At 40.0% G+C, this 16,916-nt stretch overlaps 1 protein-coding gene across 1 annotated transcript; it reads left to right on the top strand.

Annotated features, from left to right (window-relative positions):
* The first annotated feature begins 26 nt into the window (after positions 1–26).
* On the top strand, positions 27–16,572 carry lztr1 (leucine-zipper-like transcription regulator 1). Its single transcript, XM_053654050.1, has 20 exons — positions 27–842; positions 955–1,017; positions 2,629–2,685; positions 3,265–3,344; positions 4,557–4,665; positions 4,746–4,826; positions 4,997–5,054; positions 5,213–5,352; positions 6,197–6,398; positions 6,581–6,691; positions 7,525–7,617; positions 7,772–7,867; positions 9,080–9,269; positions 9,752–9,921; positions 10,286–10,442; positions 11,575–11,701; positions 11,970–12,119; positions 13,080–13,185; positions 14,539–14,619; positions 14,964–16,572. Exons 1-20 carry the CDS (start codon positions 670–672, stop codon positions 15,078–15,080), a joined length of 2,361 nt encoding a protein of 786 aa, XP_053510025.1. The 5' UTR covers positions 27–669; the 3' UTR covers positions 15,081–16,572.
* The last annotated feature ends 344 nt before the right edge of the window (positions 16,573–16,916 follow it).

The raw sequence follows: 16,916 nt of genomic DNA on the forward strand, positions 1-16,916 counted from the left end.
GAAATGTTTATCGTTTAAAAATTGTCTAATTGTTGTATTTTAACATAAAAAAGAGTAACAAGCAAAAACAGCTAAATAAATAAATACACGACGCCGCGGACCAATCACAAACGTCGAAGTTCCTGCCTGCGCTTGCTTCCACCCGTATTCCGTATTCCACACTCACGAACCAAAATTGGCTTTGTAGGCGGAACCTGTCTGAATACAGGTGGGAAATGATAACTCCGCCCTTAGTAATGGAAGTAGCTAGCTAGCTACTAGATATCAGACTTGAAGTTTTCTTAATTTATTTTTATTATTTTTAAAGAATAGAATTAAATAACAGTGCCGCGTTTAAGATTTAACATATCTGTCGCTTTTGTTAGTATTTTAGACGTGTCAGATATTACAGGACGCGAATTAGGGATGTGTTTATGTTAGCTAAGCGTGTAAGCTAGCTAGCTAGCTACCTGCAAAGGAATGGTTGAATGGTTAGCTAGTCAGCAGGATGGCATGATGACAGCTGATAATCGCCATGACACAGTGAAAATGACAACTTCAGCTTTCTAATCTGTCTGAGATCAGGGAGTTTTGAAGCTCCAGGCTGGAAGCGGTTGGGGTTAGTTCAGAGAGATAGTCAGGCTTTGAGTTGGCAGCTTTGTTGGGGATTAGTGTTTGTGTTCAGACTGGATGTCATGGTTTATTCCTGGAGCCATGTCCTGTAAATCTAAAGTAGCTCCCAGTGTGGATTTTGACCACAGCTGCTCGGACAGTGTGGAATATCTCACCCTTAACTTCGGGCCTTTTGAGACAGTCCATCGCTGGAGGAGACTTCCGCCCTGTGATGAGTTTGTTGGTGCAAGGTAAAGAAGAACAGAAGAAACCTGTTGTATTAGTGATGCATTGCTGGTTTCTGCATGTTATTATTATTATTATTATTATTATTATTATTATTATTATTCTCTTCTCTTCTAGGCGCAGCAAGCACACAGTTGTAGCCTATAGGGATGCCATCTACGTGTTTGGAGGGGATAATGGGTGAGAAGAAATGACACACTGCTAGTAATAGAGATACAGGATACTACCAAAAGTACTCAGTCGTCACCTCCAGGGTTGCGGGTTCCAATCCCACCTCTGACCCCGTGTGCACGGAGTCTGCATGTTCTCCCCGTATTTCATGGGTTTCCTCCTCCGGGTACTCCGGTTTCCTCCCAAAGTCCAAAGATGTGCGCTGTGGACTGATTGGCGTTTCCAAACCGTCCGTAGTGTGTGAACGGACGTGTGAGACCCTGTCCACTTTTATTAGAATATCAGTACAGTGCATGCTGTTGTGTTGATGTATGATCATACAGAAAGCGAAATTAGAGAGAAAGTCTGGAGTGGAGTGTCCCACCTGGAGCTCTGGGGAAGGTGAAAGGAGGGGTTATGCTTTAAAAATTCTCTCTATATAGGGGTTTTATTTATATATATATATATAAAATATAAATATAAATAATTCTCCCCCATTGTTTATATATACTCATCATGTCACATTTATATTTACCTTATTTATTTACATTTATATCACGTTTTATTACATTTATATTCTATAGTATCTATCAATCACATATTACATATCATATGTATTTACTGTACTACCATCGTGTTATATAACAGTATTATTACATTTATATTCTATACGATCTACTTCCAACATTTATTTACTATACTAATCACCATTTCATCACATTCATTTATTATACTACTCTATATATCTATCTACCACATTTACCTACTGCACTAAAGAGTAAAAGAAAAGCACCCTGACACCCAGGGTGTCGCCTGGCTCGTGCCCTGAGTTCCCTGGGACAATCTCCAGGCTCCCCCGCGACTCTGTGTAGGATAAGCGGTATGGAAAATAGATGGATGAATGGATATGGGCAGATGGATGGATGGATAGATGGATATGGGTAGATGTATGGATGGATGGATGGATATGGGCAAATGGATGGATGGGTGGATATGGGCAGATGGATGGATGGGTGGATATGGGCAAATGGATGGATGGGTGGATATGGGCAGATGGATGGATAGATGGATATGGGTCTATGTATGGATGGATGGATATGGGCAAATGGGTGGATGGATATGGGCAAATGGGTGGATGGATGGATATGGGCAGATGGATGGATGCCCATTTGCCCATATCATGGATATGGATATGGATATGGATATGGTGGATATGGGCGGATGGATGGGTGGATATGGGCAGATGGATGGATGGATATGGGCAGATGTATGGATGGATATGGGCAGATGTATGGATGGATGGATATGGGCAGATGGATGGATGGATGGATATGGGCAGATGGATGGATATGGGCAGATGGATGGATGGATGGATATGGGCGGATGGATGGATGGATATAGGCAGATGAATGGATGGATGGATGGATATGGGCAGATGGATGGATGGATGGATGGATATGGGCAGATGGATGGATGGATGGATGGATATGGGCAGATGGATGGATGGATAGATAAGGGAAGATGTGAATGAAATGGCTGTCAGGACAAATGACCGTTCTGTATTAGACTTTGGGACGATTACCAAACCAGAGTAATTTGGGAAATGACGACGTGTCCTCTCTCTCTCGGTCATTCTTACAGGAAGAACATGCTTAATGACCTGCTGCGCTTCGACGTCAAGGACTGCTCGTGGTGTCGGTGAGAACAGGCATCTCTTGTTCCCCTATAGATTTGTAACAGGTTTGGGTGATATGATAACATCACACTGATACTGTGATAAATTATGTCCCAGTATGCTTCTCATACTAATATTTTTGTGGATATTTAGGGTTTTTAAACATCTTAAAAATTTATTTACAAACTAACTGGTAGCAACCGATTTGATGTTAAAAACTGTAATTATTTGTGCATTTGAATTTTCCTCTTTTTTCAGTGTTTTTTTTTTTAAAAATGTAATACATGTTTACATTTTAAATATATTCTTAATATATTTTAATTGTTTAAATATACTTACATGTTTGTTTGTTTGTTTGTTTGTTTAAATATAAAAAATAAGCCAATTTTATTTTGGGACTTATTGAATACATCATTGAACTTTTTTTTTTCTTTTAATACAATACGGTTTTGTTTTTATATTTTTCTGCCTTTTTTATTTTTTATGTTTTATTTCAAACTGTCTATATTATTATTATTATTATTATTATTATTATTATTATTATTATTTAACCTTGTATTATATGCCTTTGGGTACTAAGACTGATGTTTGTAATGAAACAGGGCGTTTACCACCGGGACTCCACCCGCCCCCCGATATCACCACTCCGCTGTAGTGTATGGAAGCAGCATGTTTGTGTTTGGTAGGTATTGTTGTTCTCATTTCACACCTTACTTCCTGCTCAAAACATACACGATCAGCGTACATCCTATCCTAGTGTTCGTACAGCGATACTAATCAATAATCGGTGAAAACACTCAGACGATGATGGACTACACTCGTGTGAACAAGCGTGAAGCACTAACCCGTCTCATCATGCACCATGGAACGAAGGGGAGGAGCTAACCTGAACGCTGCAGCTGTTTATGAAGTGACAATCTTTAGCCTCATTTCATTTCCAAGATAAACCTCCAAAACGTGAAAGTAGGTTTTAATGTGCTAATATTCAAGATCCATGATCCAGGAAGCACAACTCAACATTATCAGAGTTATTACAGTTATTATTGAGTTCTTACAGTTATTCGTCACTTGAATCGAATGGGTTTCGACCAAACCTCAACAACTCAAAAACAAGTAGCCTATAAACAATGTCGGCTCAAATCTAATCTAATAGTCTAGTTTAAAAATGGGTTCTGTGATTGGAACGTTCAGGAATATAAAGCTCTATGGCTCCTATAGATAGATAGATAGATAGATAGATAGATGACTAGATAGGCAAAAATGTATTGTACATTTTAAATAATGAGCCTGATATTCAGATTTGGATTATTAAAAAAAAAATCTTTATTTATATATATTTTAAAAGGGTTCCTGGATGCAAAACCTTCGAGAACCCCTGTTCTAGATCGCTGCATAGTGTATATACCTTTAAAACATATATTATTAAGTTAAAGTACATAATTTGAGACACATCTACTGTTATGAAAACTGCACAGTTGTCTCTTTTTTTTCCCAGCAGGTGGCGCTAGTTTATGTTTTCATTTTTATTTATTTAATTTTTTGAATACTTTTTTTTTTTCATCCTGATGATGGATTTGTTTTAAATTCCTCGTTCGTTTACGTAGAGAATCCCAAAATGGTTTCTTCCTCCTTGTACACTGCACTATAGGTGACTATAGACAGTATAGAGCGTTTTAAAGGTTAACTCACGGTTATAAATGTATTTTATTATATAGTTAAGACTAACTCAGGGATACATAAAAAATGTTCTCATTTATATCCTGTATTTGTATTTTTTTCTGTAAAGCTGCTTTGTACCATTGTCCATTGTTAAAAAGTGCTACAGAAATAAAATTGAATTGAATTTTGTTGCTTTTATTACAATTTATTACCCTTGTTTGTGTGTGTGTTCTAGGTGGCTATACCGGAGATATCTATTCAAACTCCAACCTGAAAAACAAAAACGATCTGTTCGAGTACAAGTTTGCCACGGGCCAGTGGACGGAGTGGAAGGTGGAAGGAAGGTAAAGCTTTCTGCCTGTAAAGATTTTTTTTTGAGTTGTAGAGTTTTGCGCAGCTTCTTAACCCGTTCTGGACGTTTCAGGTTAGTAGCGCGCTCTGCCCACGGGGCCACGGTGTATAACGATAAGCTGTGGATCTTCGCTGGTTATGACGGAAATGCAAGGTACGTTTATGACCCCTAACGTTAAAGATAGGCAGAATTTTTGATATTCTTTAATATCTCTCTCTGTGTGTCACAGAGCAGATTAGAAGCCCTCGTTGCTGAAATGTTTGTGCTGTTGTTATGCAGGTTATTACAGTGTAAATCTGATGATTTTTTTTCTTCCCCCTCAGGCTGAATGACATGTGGACTATCGGTCTTCAGGATCGAGAGCAGGCATGCTGGGAGGAGGTGTGTACGGCTTTTGAGGCTGTGGATTTAGTGCTTAATCTAATGACACTGAGTAAAATGGAGTGTAAGCTTTTACTACGTTTGATTTGCTCTTCAATCTAAAATGGTACTATAAAAAAACTAGTAACGATTTTTGAAAATAATGCTGAACTGTGCAGATTGAGCAGAGCGGCGAGATTCCCCCGTCCTGCTGTAACTTCCCGGTGGCTGTGTGCCGGGACAAGATGTTCGTCTTCTCTGGCCAGAGTGGAGCCAAAATCACCAACAATCTCTTCCAATTCGAATTTAAAGGTCACATGTGAGTTCGCTAAAGATGGATTTATCTGTTACATAAAATGCTGATCAGGGACACCTCGTGAATCCGATACACACTATGAATCTGATGCGCTTCTTGAATAATATGCGCTTCGTTAATCAGATGCGCTTCACGGATCAGATATGCTCCATGAAACAGATGCACTTCCCGAATCAGATGTTTTTTCATGAATCAGATATGCTTCCTGAATCAGATGCGCATTCTGAATCAAATACACATTATGAATCAGATGCGCATTCTGAATCAAATACATACTATGAATCTGATGCGCTTTTTGAATCAGATACACACTATGAATCTGATGCGCTTCGTTAATCAGATGCACTTCACGGATCAGATATGCTCCATGAAACAGATGCACTTCCTGAATCAGATGTACTTCCCGAATCAGATGTTTTTTCACGAATCAGATATGCTTCCTGAATCAGATGTGCATTCTGAATCAAATACACATTATGAATCTGATGCGCATTCTGAATCAAATACACATTATGAATCAGACGCGCATTCTGAATCAAATACACATGAATCTGATTCGCTTTTTGAATCAGATATACATTATGAATCTGATGCGCATTCTGAATCAAATACATATTATGAATCAGATGCGCTTTTTGAATCAAATACACATGAATCTGATGCGCTTTTTGCATCAGATATACATTATGAATCTGATGCTCTTTTTGAATCAGATACACATTATGAATCTGATGCGCTTTTTGAATCAGATACACTTCCTCAATCAGATGCACTTTATAAATCAGATGCGCTTCCTGAATCAGATATGCTACATTAATCAGATGCACTTCCTAAAACTTTTACACAGATGGACCCGTATCCCCACCGAGCATTTACTCAGAGGTTCCCCGCCGCCACCGCAGAGGCGTTACGGCCACACCATGGTAGCCTTCGACCGCCACCTCTACGTGTTTGGTGGAGCGGCGGATAACACGCTGCCCAACGAGCTGCACTGCTACGATGTGGACTCTCAGACCTGGGAGGTGATTCAGCCCAGCACTGACAGTGAGGTAAAAGACTGTCAATCACGAACGTCCTCTTATTCACATGTCAGCCATGTTGGATTTGCTGGTGTCTCACACATTTACCAAGACTACCAAGAGTTTGTTTGATGGATAATCAACTCTTTATAAAATCGTTAATTTAGGAAACGATTGTTTCTTTCGCTCTAACGCGGGACGTTTTCTCTCAGATGCCCAGCGGGAGACTGTTCCACGCAGCAGCAGTGATCCACGACGCCATGTACATTTTCGGAGGAACGGTCGACAACAACGTCCGCAGTGGAGAGATGTACAGATTTCAGGTGAGCAGCTTATCCACACTAGCCTTTCTTTACATATTAAAGATCCACTATTCCTTTGAGGTAAGGAATAAAACACGACAGGGTTATAAGGACAATAATTAAGGAGACGGGACGGTGAGATAACTATTTTCTTCTGACAGCGTGTCCCGATGCGTTTTATTCCTCTTATACCACAACAATGTCTCAAGGACTGCAATTTTTCATTGATTATAGAACTTTTATATAGACTTTATCTGATTATAGACTTTATCTGTTTACAGCTACATTTATTTTTTTATCCTTTTATAGTTATGTTTAATGTTGTATGCAACACAAGTTAGCACAGATTGTCATGTTACTATGTTACTCTATCCTGAAGACTTTCCTGGGGCGGAAAACTATGACCGTTACAAAGCACTGACGCTGAAGACTCCTTCCACAAATATTACTATATTTATACGTCGGTGTTTGCTAAATATCCAACGTTTTTCAATCCATTTATTATTATTATTATTATTATTGTTGTTATTATTAGGATTAGCTTATGTATAGCAACCGATATTTAAGTCCCTGTGAATTGGCTGTTACTATAGAAACAATAATGTATTCCAATGAACACTTTAATATAAACCTGTGAATTGCAGCTACAGGTAAAGAAAATGAATGAACACCTTTTCAACAGCACTGTGGAATAAATTCAGTTAATGGCCTTCCTTCATCGCCTCGATGCATTTGCAACTTTTAAAATGTACATCCGTGTATTTATTAAATTTATTTATTTATTTATGCAGACTTATCCATCTTGCTCATGCTACAAGAAGGCCTGATTATTGTTCCTCCTTTTATTCTATTAGTTCTCTTGTTATCCGAAATGCACCCTTCACGAAGACTACGGAAAGCTGTGGGAAAACAGACAGTTCTGCGACGTGGAGTTTATCCTAGGAGAGGTCCGTCTGCATCCCGTAATCGTGTATTAACGCTTTACTGCTGAGAAATTGTTTCAGATTGTCTTGTTTTTTTACGAGTATCATAATCTTGCCGCTGTTTACACGCGTTCAGAATGTAAATGCTTTGTCTTTCTTTCTGACTCGCTGTCTCTAGAGGGAGGAGAGGGTTCTGGGCCATATCGCCATAGTAACGGCACGATGTCAGTGGCTTCGGAAGAAGATTCTTCAGGCCAGAGATCGACAGAAACAAGTCAGCCTGAGATTACGTTGCCATTACTTGTAAAAGTGGTGCTTTTATGAAACGGCACTAGATCAGGATATGTGTTGGTCTTGGAAAAGCTTTATGTTGCTTTTACGTATGCTGTGTTTAGTCTGGTGTGTTTAGTCTTGCCTCCTCTTAAGGCAGGCGAACACACAACAGTCGCACTCGGGTGCGGAACGAAAGAACCGGTCCGAGTCCAACCGAGTCAGGTGATCTCTAGCATTTCATTGCATTGAAAAAGTGATTCGACTCGGAATCGACTCGGAATCGGCTCTGTATCGACTCTGTAACGACTCTGAAGCTAGCTGTAGCCTTGCCCGAAGTGAAATGCGTTCTGGATATTTGGACCGATGAACAAAAAGTAAATAAATGTTTTATTTAGTACACAAAAAAATGTTTTAACCAATTTTATTTCTAGAGTTTATTTACATTTTATTGATATAAATAAGGAATCATTTATTGAGCACTGGCTCCGTGGGCTCTGTGCTTTTTCGATTTCTGTGCACACTTGGCGAAGGTTCGCTTAGCGTTTTCCATCACCATATTTCTGAAAGCGTTTTTTATGAGCACATTCGCAGCCATACAAGCCACTTTTTGGTTCATATAATTACACGCAGTATAAAACCAAACAAGACAGAAGTATCAAATTCATCGCTGACTCATCAGTGTGAACGCGCTCTTAAAAATTCCCTACGTTTTTTTTTTCCCCTTGTACTAATTTACTGGCCTCAAGTATTAAATTGGCTTCAATTTGTATTCCCAGAGCCTTAGATTTTAGGCTTACATCAATACTTTATGTGGTGTCATTAAATATTTAACATCATGACACAGAAAGTGGGTAATATTTGCTTTAACTGACTGCATACGATGCCGTAGATATATTTCTTGATTATAAAAATGCTGTAGAATCAGTGTAAATAGATATTTTCTTATGCGTATGTTATTTTGAAGAGGGTTCTTATATTTGGGGCAAGTCAGGTCTTTCAAAGTATTAAATAAAATGAGATTTTCAGCAGACACCATGCACTAGACCCACTTATATTGCATTTATGCTAATAGATACGCTTAATTGATGTTTCTATTTAAATGGCGCATTTAGTGGAATGTTGCTTATTGGTGAGATGTAAATTGTGGACTTAGACCACATGCTCAAGCTTTTTATTATTATTATTATTTTGTGGTGCTTCCCTCTCTCTGTAGAGGAGTAAACACGAAGCCAGTGAGGAGAGCGAGGAGTCCGGAGCAGGCAAACAGAAGGACGGCTCCAGCACTGCAAGGCCATCAGGAGGTCCTCCTATGTTGGAGGTGTCCATCAGAGAGGCCGAGGCTCAGCCGTTTGAGGTGCTGATGCAGTTCCTGTACACGGACAAGATCCAGTACCCACGCCGAGGTCCGTACTCGCCACACACTCCTTATCAAGGAGTTAAATGAATCTAATTATCGATGAAGGCAGTGCCATGGCCTGTATTTTGTCAGATTATCTCACTCTGTCTGTCAGAGGTTTTGATTGAATACAGTTGAGTTCCTGAACTTTTTGAGGAATTTAAAGGTTTGTCATTCTGGTTTTTCAGAGGCATTTCCCTCAAAGGTTCCAGTTACACATAGTACTTACTCTGGTGGAACTAAAAAGGTTTCATTTAAAATAGATGGAGACACAGATACAGTTCATGAATTTCTGAAAAAACACGGGGGGGGGAGGTTCCCAGAAGTGAAAATGAGCCTGATGTGTGCAAGCTGCATCCACTAACTATTACCGCTAACCATTCTGTTTCACTTTCATATAATAACAAACATAATCTGTCAAAAAAAATAAACCTATTACGTCACACCCTCTAAACGAATCCGCTTCCCTTTTCTCCAATTCTCCCCCAGGCCACGTTCAGGATGTCCTGTTGATCATGGACGTATATAAACTTGCCCTGAGTTTCAAGCTTTCTCGGCTGGAGCAGCTGTGCGTGCAGTACATCGAGGCCTCGGTTGACCTGCAGAACGTCCTCAGCGTGTGCGAGAACGCAAACAAACTGCAGCTCGACCAGCTCAAGGTGACCGAAGGGCGAAAGCACAAGATTTAAAAGAGTTAGAAATGAGACGAAGGGCTACAACACCGCACTGACTTGATCAGATCTGGCCCAAACAGGAACTGTTGGGTTGGAGTTCGTTTTTGACCAACTGTGACTACAGTTAAAGCGTCATTACGGTATCCAACAGTGTCTCACAAAGCAGCTTTACAGAAATCTACATCCTTAATGGACAAGGCTGAGGTTACTGTGGCGAGGAAGTGGCCAGGCTTTTCGTACAAAATTTTAAGAGATTATAACAGAAGAAATAATACAAACAATACGAGACAAATCTCTCTCTCGCTTTCATCTCATATATATGTGTGTGTGTGTGTTTGTGTTTGCTCAGGAGCATTGCCTTAACTTTGTGGTGAAGGAGACTCACTTTAATCAGGTGATTATGACCAAGGAGTTTGAGCATCTTTCCACTCCTCTCATCGTGGAGATCGTGAGACGCAAACAGCAGCCACCTCCCAGAGTCTACTCTGACCAGCCGGTCGATATAGGTACGCCCGACCTCACTAACGCTGTTGTAACTGAATGAGCACAAATCCCCACAGCCACGCTCCAAAATCTAGTGGAAAGCCTTCCCAGAAGAGTAGAGGGCATTATAACATCAAAAAGGGAAGGGGGGGGGATAGTCAGGTGTCCACATACATTTGGTTATATAGATAAACGCCACCCTATGTAATCTTCTAAAACAGTCGGGAATGTCTCTGCACCTTTGACTTCATTAGAAACTGCAGGATTTGTGAATATGCACAGATAATGTCCTCCTTGAATCCCAAACTAGTTGGTATTTATGAGCGGGATTGCAGTATCTGAGCCTCGATTTGCATCTTCATATCCTCAGATATTCAACGTGCATATACTACAATAACTATGATTTGTAACGATCAATATCGTTACGTAAGCTAGCTAGCTAGATCATAACCATTGTTCTGTGGCTAAAAGTTTCCAGGTGCCATGTGGTCACTTATTAACCATTTACATACTGACTCAATCATGTGATTGGCTCAAAGGCTTTAAATTAGACTACCGGTCAAAAGTTTGTGGACACTCGACTGAAATGTCTCTCAAGCGTGTGATAAGAGTCCAGTGTAGATGTGAACTCCTTTAATCCTCTTTAAAAAGCATCTCAGGGGAATTCCTCAAGAAATCGGATGTGAAAACGCCAAGAATAGTACATTTCTGGAAATTTCTAGGCGAAAAGGAGGTCTACTTTGAAGATGCTAAAATATTACATTATTTTGATTTATTTTGGATTTTTTTTTATCACAACATAATTCCCATAGTCCGTCCGTCCATCCATCCATCCATCTTCTATACCGCTTATCCTTTTCTTCTGGGTCACGGGGAACCTGGAGCCTATCCCAGGGAGCATGGGGCACAAGGTGGGATACACCCTGGACAGGGTGCCAATATAATTCCCATAGTTCCTTTTGTTATTCTTTATTATTATTATTCTAAAATGTGGGAAATAATAATAAAAAGAAAGAATGAGTGTCTAAACTTTTGACTCGCTTGAAGTCTTGTAGTATCTTTAGTAAAGCACTTTGATAATTTGTTCTTTTCCTAGACTGTGATTGAGTTTTTTGGATTTTTAAAAAAAAATTTTTTTGGTGGTTTGTCACACAGGTACGTCTCTGGTGCAGGACATGAAGGCTTACCTGGAAGGGGCGGGGCTGGAATTCTGTGACATCATCCTGCTGTTGGACGGTCATCCTCGGCCAGCGCATAAAGCCATTCTGGCAGCCCGCTCCAGGTAAACGTTTGTCACTCAGGCCACAAAGTCTCGAATCTGGAGAAACCTGTGCATTATAAGGTTATGTTACACCACAGCCTTGCTGAATTCTCAACCCTGATAGGTCAGAAAGTGTTGAGTTATTGTTCTCTGGTGGTCTTTTATCGTTAGTAATCGCACTGCATCCGAAAGGTTTGTTCTTCATTTTGTCACATTAACCAGTCAGAATGTTTGTTTGTTTATCTATCTATCTATGTATTTATCGATCAGTTGTCGTTTTTCCTAACAGCTATTTTGAGGCGATGTTCCGCTCGTTCATGCCCGAGGACGGACAGGTGAACATCTCCATAGGAGAAATGGTCCCGAGCAAACAGGCCTTCGAGTCCATGCTGCGCTACATTTATTACGGAGACGTCAACATGCCTCCAGAGGACTCGCTGTATCCTTTTAAACGACGCCGTATACACACACGTGAAAACCAACGTAAGAAAGAGAGCATTTATTCCACCATCTTAGGATGCACAGCTCTAACAGGGAGCGAAAATCGTGGTAGTTAATCTGGTAGAAATATGGTTGATCCAGCACATGTTTTGAAATAGTAGCTGTACGAAGGGATCGAATTAATTTCCTGGCTAATTTCGCATACCAGGGTGGATCGAGCAGAATATCATCGTAACCCGTCAACAAGATCAGTTAATAAGAGGAGCGTTGGGACTTCGCAAAAGTGACACCGTAGTAGGGTTTCTTAAAGCAGAGGTGCTACATACTGTACTAACAGGGTGGGAGGTAGTATTAAAGATGTACAGAAACATAAAATAGTTTGTTAAACGCAGTCAGATATGTATTGATAAAGAGAATTTCATGTATTTGGAAAGTAAATATTGTGTAAATTATAAGAACAGAGTTACTTAGAGCTTTGTCTGTAACGAGCTGACTTATTTCTCTTATTAACGTCAAGAACTGCAGTTTATAGCTAATAAGTGATAACTCGCTAGCTAAACTGTTTCACGGACGTTTTCTAACGTTAAATGTAACCATAAATGGATAAAAATTTGGCGAGTTTGTGTGCTATAAAACACTTTGAGTCGTGTTCTAGAGAAAATAATCAGCTTTGAGGCGTTAACTCGTTAGCAACTCGGCTTTGCGTCGTGTTGCGTCGTGTTGCGTCGCACCACCGTGGTGGTTGTTGTTGTTGTTGATTATTTTCCTATAACAACACACCCTCGAGTGTTTTATTCCTTCCGTGTTAAACGATTTAACCCGGCGTCCAGCAAATACACGATCGATCGATTGATTTATTTTTCATTTCAAGATTACACACCGCGTTATTGTTGTATTATGTTCTGTCGCTCGAGGTACCAGAAATCTCGGCCGTCTTTCCTCCTAAACCCGAGTACAGGTACTTGTTTGCAGCTCCGTATTATTACGGCTTCTCGAACAACAGGCTGCAGGCTTACTGCAAGCAGAACCTGGAGATGAACGTCACCGTAGAAAACGTCTTGCAGGTAAAAACCTCTGCGGATCGTTCGCCAGCTGCAAATGATAAACAACCTGCTATAAATAACAGGAGCTCAGGGAGAGACGGGGAACCTGCTGCATTTCTGTACAGACGGCTGCGTGCGTGGACGTACGGCGATCACAGTAAAGCACACCTTTACCGCAAACAGACGGATAGTCGCGTGAAAACGAAACTGGCTTTGCGATGAGCGATGTATATTTACCTCCTTGAAGCAACAAACTAAGCGAATATGACTGCGTTTACATGTATTCTGATATTAATCTGAATTTGGCAATATTCTAATTAGTACCGAGTTACGTAAACGCCACAGTCTGACGATGGCCCGATCCAGATTAATATTCTGATTCCCCAAATTCCCGTCTTGTACATGAAGGCTGGGATTATGAACATGACAAGCTGCATTCTTTCAGGATTTGCGATTATTATTTGAAAATGTTATTTAAAAATCATTTTAAAAATCACTATTTCAGATATTAAATCGTCATTTTGCACAGCGCTGTTGTTAACCTTTTGTTACCTTGGTGTAAAGTCTCACATCCAGTCCTTGATGGACACTTCCGGTAAAAAGTTTAAACACTCATTCTTTATTTTAATTTGTTATTTTCCCCCCACATAAAGTCATCAAAACTCTGGAGTAACACAAACGGAACTACGGGAATTATGTCGTGATTAAAAAAAAATCCAATATAAATTAAAATAATTGTATATTTTAGCATCTTCAAAGTAGACGATGTTTTCGTCTAGAAATTTCCAGAAATGCATTCTTGGCGTTTTCTCGACCGAGTTCTTGAGGAATTTCCCTGAGATGCTTTTTAAACAGTATTAAAGGAGTTCACACCGACGCTGGACTCTTATCGGCTGCTTTATGGAATATTTTGCTCCGAGTCGTCCGTTTTAAAAAATATATATATATATATATATATATATATATATATATATATATATATATATATACACGTGGGCATGATTATATTTTTGTCTACGACACCGATTTCAAACATTTAATCACACACCATCAGATCAAAAGCTTTCTAATATCATGAGAAACAATACAGTCAAGTGTCCACAAGCTTTTGACCGGTTGTGTACATGTCAGAACGTCTTGTATATTAAGGCTGCGACAAGCTGCGTTCTTTCAGCTTGTTAATTTCACGAGGGGGGGGAAGAGAGGCTGGTGAAAGAAGAACTGTTTTTAGCTTCGTGACAGGAAGCTAATTGTTTCTCTGGACATTGTAGATTAACCATAACTGTAAACGGATTGAAAAGTACGACGAGGTGAGCTTTTAATGAATTCAATCGAGCATTTCACCTTGTACATTTTTCTTCGTTTTCTTTTCAGATCCTCGAGGCAGCGGATAAGACTCAGGCTCTGGACATGAAGAAGCACTGTCTGCATATTATAGTGCACCAGTTTATCAAGGTGGGTGTACTGCTGAGCGACGCACTGCGGCTGTGCTGGTTACCTGACCACGGCTAAAGCCGCCGCCTTCTTCGCCGCGCTGCCGTCGCTTCTAATCACTTCTGAAAGTTCCGATCCGCATCCGAATCACATTACCGTGGTCGTTAGCAGCCGATGTGATCAAATACGTTACAGAGTGTTTGCATGGAGCATGAAAGTGCCAAAACACTAGCGCAGTATTTTATTCGTTTTTGTTTTGTCTCTGCTACGTTTTAGTTGCTCGTTTTGTTTTTGTTTTTTTGGCCTGTGTACTTTTGTTTACTGTCGTTTTATTCGTTTTTTGCTCTGCTCTCCTTCCCCTAAAGGTGTCCAAGCTCCCCAACCTGCGATCGCTCAGCCAGCCGCTGCTGTTGGACATCATAGAGTCTCTGGCATCACACATATCAGATAAACAGTGTGCCGAGATGAGCTCCGATATATAGGCATGTCTCCTGGTCTGGTCTGGTCTCGTCTCTTCTCACCTGTTTATTTATTCATCTCATGCAGCGTCTCTGCCGTTTCTCCCCTCCCCTTTTTCTCCGTGCTTGTTCTACCTACATCCTGCTTCTCTTTCCTCTAACGACTGAATCTGTGGAGAACTCTGTGCATGGTTAACTTCCTGACAAGATGTACTAACACATTCGTTCGGTAGGTAATACGCTGACTGGTTTAAAGTACCTCTGGACATGTCGCTTTAATCCATTAAATATATTTTATTTTACTATAAATGACTCTGTTAAATGAGAGGAATTCCTGCGCTTATGAATATTTATGAACATGCAAATGAGAAAGGCGTGCACGACCTGCTGCCGTCCCAATTGACCAGCCGTAATCGTTGGCAAATAACTGCGGTATAAGTTTAATAAAACACTTCGGGGTGTGTCGTTATTGGAAAATAATCCACATTGGGATGAGCGCTGATTATTTTCCTAGAACAGCACGCTACAACATGCGCTATATGGTCAAAAGTATGTGCACACCCGACCATCACACCTATATGTGGTTCTTCCCCAGACTGTTAGCGTAAACTATGTGGATGCACACAATAGAAATAGATAGAAAGTCTTTATATGCTATAGCATTACAGTTTCCCTTTCCTGGAACTGAAGGGTCCAAACCTGTTCCAGCTTGATGTGTTCCATGGCGTGTTCAGGTTGGACTGGAAGAGCTCGATCGTCCTGTACAGATCCCTGACCTCAACATCTTTTGGGATGAACTGGAACGGAAGAATGGAGGTTATTATAACGGCAAAGGGGGACTAAATCTGGAATGGGACATTCAACAAGCACATATGGGTGTTCACATACTTTTGGCTATATAGTATAGCTTCTAATTTATTTGTATATGACTGTCTATTTCAATACACTAGTCAATTTCTGTCATCTACTGATTTGCATATCGGACCTGATTGGTCCAAAGCACTGGAGCCTATTTTCTGACATCACCATCTAAGGGAATCTTTATTTTTTCTCTCTCTCTCTTTCTCTCTCTCTCTCTGTTTTGGTCAGAAAAGAACCCATTAAACAAATCAGTTATGTTTTTAAGTTCAGAGGTACTTTAAAACGATTCTTCACAAATGTTAAACAAAACATGTATATTACCATAATGGCAATTATATGAACAATTCTAACCCACCGTTCAGTATCACAAACTTCTCTTTATACTGGTGCCATTATTAATCAATCCTATGAAGCGCTTTGAATCTCTGAATGTTTTCTACACTGCACTGTAAATATTATCTACTGAGATTTATTTTTGCTCCTAAACTATTCGGTTTATTTTCCCCACCTCTTTATTGTCCGTTCTAAATGTTTCTCCTTGCAGTTAAATGACTGTAACCTAAATAAATATGTACAGCTTCACAATTCTGGTACTGTATGATTATGCAGAGAGTCCTTAAGTTGGACATCTTCCTTAATAAAATTTCAAACGATCGATTCGGTCATCCATTCATTAAATCGTGAGGCGGTCGTTCGTAAGGTTTCACATCAGTGGGGGTGAATATTTACGTAATCCCTATCACTTTTATGTTGATTTGATGTCCTATTTTGTGTAGGTCCATGACTATAAATTCCAATTTAAGTCTGTTTGAGTTCAAGGTTATACCATTGGAGGGGTTGGGGGGGGGTGAAAACTTTTGCGAGGCACTGTAAATCTGATAACAGACTTGTAAACAGACTGTAAACCTACCAGACTTGGAATTCAATTGGTTTCTGCAGTCGCAACAGTGTTTTAGTTGTTTCTTTGTCTAAACGATGACCATCTTTCTACCTCTGACT

The sequence above is a fragment of the Ictalurus furcatus genome, chromosome 22 (genome assembly GCF_023375685.1).
Source record: "Ictalurus furcatus strain D&B chromosome 22, Billie_1.0, whole genome shotgun sequence".
Lineage (NCBI taxonomy): Eukaryota > Metazoa > Chordata > Actinopteri > Siluriformes > Ictaluridae > Ictalurus > Ictalurus furcatus.